Source organism: Rhinopithecus bieti, unplaced genomic scaffold (assembly GCF_001698545.2).
Source record: "Rhinopithecus bieti isolate Rb0 unplaced genomic scaffold, ASM169854v2 scaffold_2077, whole genome shotgun sequence".
Classification (NCBI taxonomy): Eukaryota; Metazoa; Chordata; class Mammalia; order Primates; family Cercopithecidae; genus Rhinopithecus; species Rhinopithecus bieti.
Window position 1 is genome coordinate 1535871 of NW_016803882.1, and position 6000 is coordinate 1541870.

A 6000-nucleotide genomic window follows, 5' to 3' on the forward strand; every position below is an offset into this window, starting at 1 on the left:
TAACTTTGCTTAAGCAGGCTGCAGATTTGACAGATTTGAGCTGGATGGATCAGGTAACACACAGACCCTCCCTCATCAAGAAGGCAAGAGACCTTACCTGGAGTAAGAAGAGCTTTTCCACATACATCCCCAACTGCATAGATGCCTTTTACGTTGGTATTCTGGAATTCATCTACTATGATATGACCCTTGTCATCAGTTTGAATTCCCTAAAATTACAAAGAGACATCATGTAAACACTTGGCCCACCTACAAAAACAGGTAGATCAAACCTCTGGATCTCCCTCCCTCATTTCACATGGGAACTGCAGCCAGAATCTCCAAGAAACCATAAGACTCAGCTGCAACATGGAAGGCATTTACAGCTGGCAAGTTTCAGGCGGGGTACAGTGGGCCCACACCTGTAATCCCAGCACTTTGAGAAGCTGAGGAGGGAGGATCTCTTAAGCCCAGGAGTTTGAGATCAGCTTGGGCAACATAGTGAGACCCTGCCTCTATTAAAAACTTAAAAAGTAGAAAAAAAAATTGTCAAGTTTCATGTCTTTCTTAATGGACAAGGTAGTATTTTATCCACTTTTGAGGTGTTTTAATGGGATTTGACACTGCAATGTACAATTCAACTGGCCAGGTAGACATGAAGAGGAATCACTCAACTATCAGGTGTGCCACTTGGAATCCCTCTGGAGTCCAGCTTTTCAACTTGTCCCATGGAAGCACTGCTCCTGAGTCACACTGACTTAAGCAGTCACCAAAAGCATATTTGTATGTTTATTTAGTTTTTTTTAGAGACAGGTCCTCATTCTGTTACCCAGGCTGGAGTGCAGTGGTGTGATCATGGCTCATTGCAATCTTGACCTCCTGGGCTTAAGCAATCCTCCTGCTGCCTTAGCCTCCAGAGTAGCTAGGACTAGAGGCATGTGCCACCACCTGGATAATTTTTTAACATTTATTTATTGATTATGAGATGGAGTCTCGCTCTGTCGCCCAGGCTGGAGTGCAGTGGCACGATCTCGGCTCACTGCAAGCTCCGCCTCCCCAGTTCATGCCATTCTCCTGCCTCAGCCTCCCAAGTAGCTGGGACTACAGGTGCCCGCCACCATGCCCGGCTAATTGTTTTGCATTTTTAGTAGAGACAGGGTTTCACCATGTTAGCCAGGATGGTCTCGATCTCCTGACCTCGTGATCCACCAGCCTCAACCTCCCAGACTGCTGTGATTACAGGTGTAAGCCACCACGCCTGGCCTTTTAAGCATTTTTTTATAGAATAGGTCTTGCTGTTTCCTAGGCTGACCTCAAACTTCTGGTCTCAAGTGATCCTCACGCCTAGATCTCCCAAAGCACTGGGATTACAGGTGTGAGCCACCATGCTGGGCCAAAAGCACATCTCTATGAAGCTTACCATTGTATCTTTAAAAATCCAAGCAACTTTTGCATTCTACTCTAAAACATACTGATGTTTTTTCCAGACTCCCAGAATAAAAGCAAAACAAAACAAAACAAAACCACATACTGATGTTTCCCTTAACCAAAAATCTTTCCCTACATGGAGTCAAATTTTTGCTTTAAGAAGATGTGTAATGCTTATCATGTGGCTTTGCAAATCCTAAGCACATGTGAGAAGCAGAGATATGGCAGAAGTAGGAAGTAAGTAGCCATAGAGCCTAAGAGTACAACCAGCTGGGTGCAGTGGTTCACGCCTGTAAATCTCAGCACTTTGGGAGGCCGAGGCGGGCAGATCACCTGAGGTCAGGAGTTCGAGACCAGCCTGGCCAACATGGTGAAACCCTGTCTCTACTAAAAATACAAAAAATTAGCCGGGCATGGTGGTGCATGCCCACCTACTTGGGAAGTCCCAGCTACTTGGGAAGCTGAGGCAGGAGAATCACTTGAACCCAGGAGGCAGAGACTGCAGTGAGCTGAGATGGCGCCACTGCACTCCAGCCTGGGCAACAGAACGAGACTTTGCCTAAANAAAAAAGTACAACCTTTGGTACAGACAGACCAAAATTCAAATCCTAGCTCTGCAACTATGAGACCTTGTATAACCTCCTGTTTATCAACAAATATTTGAGCTTCTATTACAAATGAGACTTTGACTTCATCACTGACAATACAGACATTCTCCCTACACCACAGAGTTTACAGCCTGGTCACTTATCTAGTATCTCTGTGCTCCTGGCTTCCTTATACCTTGCTGGTTGCTGGCAAGATTAAATTAGATTAGCAACATGTTGATAAGACCTAGCACATAGTAATCACTCAGTTTGCATTATATATCTTAATGTCATATGAGACTGAACCTTTTTTTTTGCCTCATTCTTCAAAAATTTAGCAAATATAGGCTGGGTGCAACGGTTCATGCTTGTGATCCCAGCACTTTGGGAAGCCGAGGTGGGAGGATCGTTTGAGCCCAGGAGTTCAAAATTAGCCTGGGCAATACAGCGAGACCTTGTGTCTACAAAAATTTTTTTCAAAAATTAGCCAGGTGTGGTGGACGAAGGTGGAAGGATCACTTGAACCCAGGAGTTTGATGCTGCAAGGCTGCAGTGAGCCACGATGGCACCACTGTACTCTAGCCTAGGTGACAGAGCAAGACCCTGTGACAAAAAAAAAAAAGTTAGCAAATGTAGTTGAAAACTGGACCTACCAGTGCTTATATCTGTACAATGGCAAAATGTCTCTTGAAAAGCGGAATGAGTAGTTTTTTGTTGTTGTTTTCTTTTGGTTTTCTTTTCTTTCTTTTTTTTTTTTTGAGATGGGGTTTTGCTTTTGTCGCCAGGGCTGGAGTATAATAGTGTGATCTCAGCTCACTGCAACCTCCACCTCCTGGGTTCAAGTGATTCTCCTGCCTCAGCCTCCCAAGTAGCTGGGATTACAGGCATGCATCACCATGCCTGGTTAATTTTTATATTATTAGTAGAGATGGCATTTCACTGTGTTGCCCAGGCTGGTCTTGAACTCCTGACCTCAGGTGATCCACCCACGTCAGCCTCCCAAAAAGCTGGGATTACAGGCATGAGCCACTACACCTGGCCGACGAGTTTTGTTAATATGAAAATAGGCAACCAGTTTTCCTGTCATTGAACAAGATTACAAACAATCAAAACATCTCCCTGAATATTTTCTAAGTTAATATGCAGAAAAACGACTTTTTACAGAAACAGAAAGGAATCCACATCACAACAGAAATTTAGTATTAGAACATAAATCAAAATGGTATACACTGCTCAAGCAGCTCTATCAAATACATACACTGAGGCTGGGTGCAGTGGCTCACGCCTATAATCCCAGCACTTTGCGAGGCCACGGTGGGCATATCATCTGAGGTCAGGAGTTCGAGACTAGCCTGGCCAACATGGTGAAATCCTGTCTCTACTAAAAAAAAAACAAAATTTCAACGGGAGTGGCGATGCACGCCTGTGATCCCAGCTACTTGGGAGGCTGAGGTAGGTGAATTGCTAGAACCCAGGAGGCGGAGGTTGCAGTCAGCTGAGATCATAACACTATACTCCAGCCTCGGCAACACAGCAAGACTCTGTCTCAAAAAAATAAAACAAAACAAAATAAATATATGCACCTCAAACATAAAATATTCTATTATTACTAACAGAGTAGTATAGCATATCAGAAAAATCATCATCATTATCAGCAGCAAGTGAACACTCACTGTGTTCATAACGTAAGCTAGGGTCTCAATTATAAATTGCTTTGCATGCGCTTTTTCATTTACTCTTCTCTATAAACCAGTGAGGCAAGGACTTTTTTCATTCCCATTGTGAATATGAACCACTTGAAGCACAGAAATTAAGCTGCTTGCTCAAAGCCATGCAACTGTTATGTCGCAAGAACTAAGGTTCAAATTCGGGTCAAACTCTGGGAACCACTCCCCAAGCTTCCACTCTAGATTTTACTTCAACATTTAAAAGAACAAGTAAAAATGCCAACTGTCCACAAATACAGACAGTGTGGGTAGAGCCAAGAGAGACAGCTAGCTTCATATCTGTTACCATCCCTGTGTACAATGTACAAGACAGTTACCCACCCAGCAATCTGGATTACCTACTGCAGATGCTAAGAGATCAGCACAGGACTTGAAAGAGACATTCACATAGCAAAAACAAAGTCTGTAAGAGGGAGGCCAGTAGGAAACTAGGTTAGAGGTAGCAGGCTGGCTGGGCATGGAGGCTCATGTTTATAATTCCAGCACTTTGGGAGGCCCAGGTGGAAGGATCACTTCAGGCCAGGAGTTGAAGAGCAGCCTGGGCAGGATAGTGAGACTCCATCTCTACAAAAAACTTAAAAATTAGCCAGGTGTGGTAGCACACTCCTGTAGCTCCAGCTACTTGGGATGCTGAGGCAGAAGGATCAGTTAATCCCAGGAGTTCAAGACTGCAGTGAGCTATGATCATGCCACTGTACACTAGCCTGGGTGACAAAGCAAGACCCTGTCTCAAAAAAAAAGAAAAGAAAACAGGAAAGAAAAAGGCCAGATGTGGCAGCACATGCCTATAGTCCCAGCACGTTGGGAGGCTGAGATGGGCGAATCGCTTGAGCCGAGGAGACCAGCCTGGGCAACATGGTAAAACCTCATCTCTAAAAAAAATAAAAAATAAATAAATTAGCTGGGCATTGTGGCACACATGTAGTCGCACCTACTCCAGAGGCTGAGGTGGCTGGATCACTTGAGCCCAGGAGGTTGAGACTGCGATGAGCTTTGATCACACCACTGAACTCCAGCCTGGGTGACAGAGCAAGACCTTGTCTCAAAACAAAAACAAAAACAAAAAACAAAATCAGAAAAGAAAGGAAAAGGAAAGAAAAGAAAACTCTTTTTTTTTTTAAATTTCAAAGGAAGAAGCAATGAAATTTGATCACAAACTGAATACATGGAAAAAAGAGAAAAGAATCCAATGGAATCCACCCAAGTTTTGGGTGTCTGGGGGGAAAATAAAACCATAGGACTCCTAGTAGATTCATGAATGTTTTGGGTAGACCAAGCCAGCTTACCAGTTTGTCTAAACTCAGGCCCTTGGAATTTGGGTCCCGCCCAATGGCCCAGAGCAGGCAGTCAACATCTGGAATCGTGGTCATGACGGGTAGGCTACCAGGAACTGCAGTAACCATGCTGACTTCCAAGCCTGATGAAGTCTTTTTAACCTCCTTGACCTGTTGGCAAATAAAATGTGTTACACGTGTGTGGAGGCTGGGGGAGGACAGGGGAAGAAGGAAAGCAAATACTGAGGAAACTAGAATTTTTAGCATTAAAGAAAATTCCCACTGAATCCCACATACGAACATAGACATATACTTTTACCCAAAGACCACCAACACTAGAACTCCCTTAAACCAAGCCTGTTCCCTGGATTGACCCAAATCTTCTAGTCAGAGGTTGGGAATGTCAGCTCACGACACCATTGTAATGCCTCACTTTAAAAACAAGTATTTTAAAATGTACTTCTGGAAAACTGTAATAACATTTTTTTTTTTTTGAGACGGAGTCTCGCTCTGTTACCCAGGCTGGAGTGCAGTGGCGCGGTCTTGGCTCACTGCAAGCTCTGCCTACCAGGTTCACGCCATTCTCCTGCCTCAGCCTCCTGAGTAGCTGGGACTACAGGCGCCCGCCACCACAGCCGGCTAATTTTCTCTGTTTTTAGTAGAGACGGGGTTTCACTGTGTTAGCCAGGATGGTCTCGATCTCCTGACCTCATGATCCACCCACCTCGGCCTCCCAAAGTGCTGGGATTACAGGCGTGAGCCACCGTGCCTGGCCCTGTAATAACATTTTAAGTGGTAAACCTAAGCATAGTGCTTTGAAAGTGGGCCATTGCAGCATCACTAGGAAACTTTTCCAAACTGCACAATTAGTGCCTCTCCCTGGATATATATATATGTGTATGTACATAAAATAAATATGCATATATGTATATATATAACATATATTTATAAATAAAATATACATATAAAAATATATTTATATTTCATTAAAATGTTATTACAGGG

General features: G+C 43.8%; 1 protein-coding gene across 1 annotated transcript in view; it reads right to left on the reverse strand.

Annotated features, from left to right (window-relative positions):
- Positions 1-6000, reverse strand: part of GSR (glutathione-disulfide reductase) — a 58995-nt gene that overhangs the window by 8197 nt on the left and 44798 nt on the right. The window contains exons 9-10 of the mRNA XM_017856848.1: positions 5008-5166; positions 98-209 (exon numbers count right to left, since the gene is read on the reverse strand). Of these exons, the coding sequence (XP_017712337.1) occupies positions 98-209; positions 5008-5166 (271 nt within the window). The remainder of the gene's footprint in view (positions 1-97; positions 210-5007; positions 5167-6000) is intronic.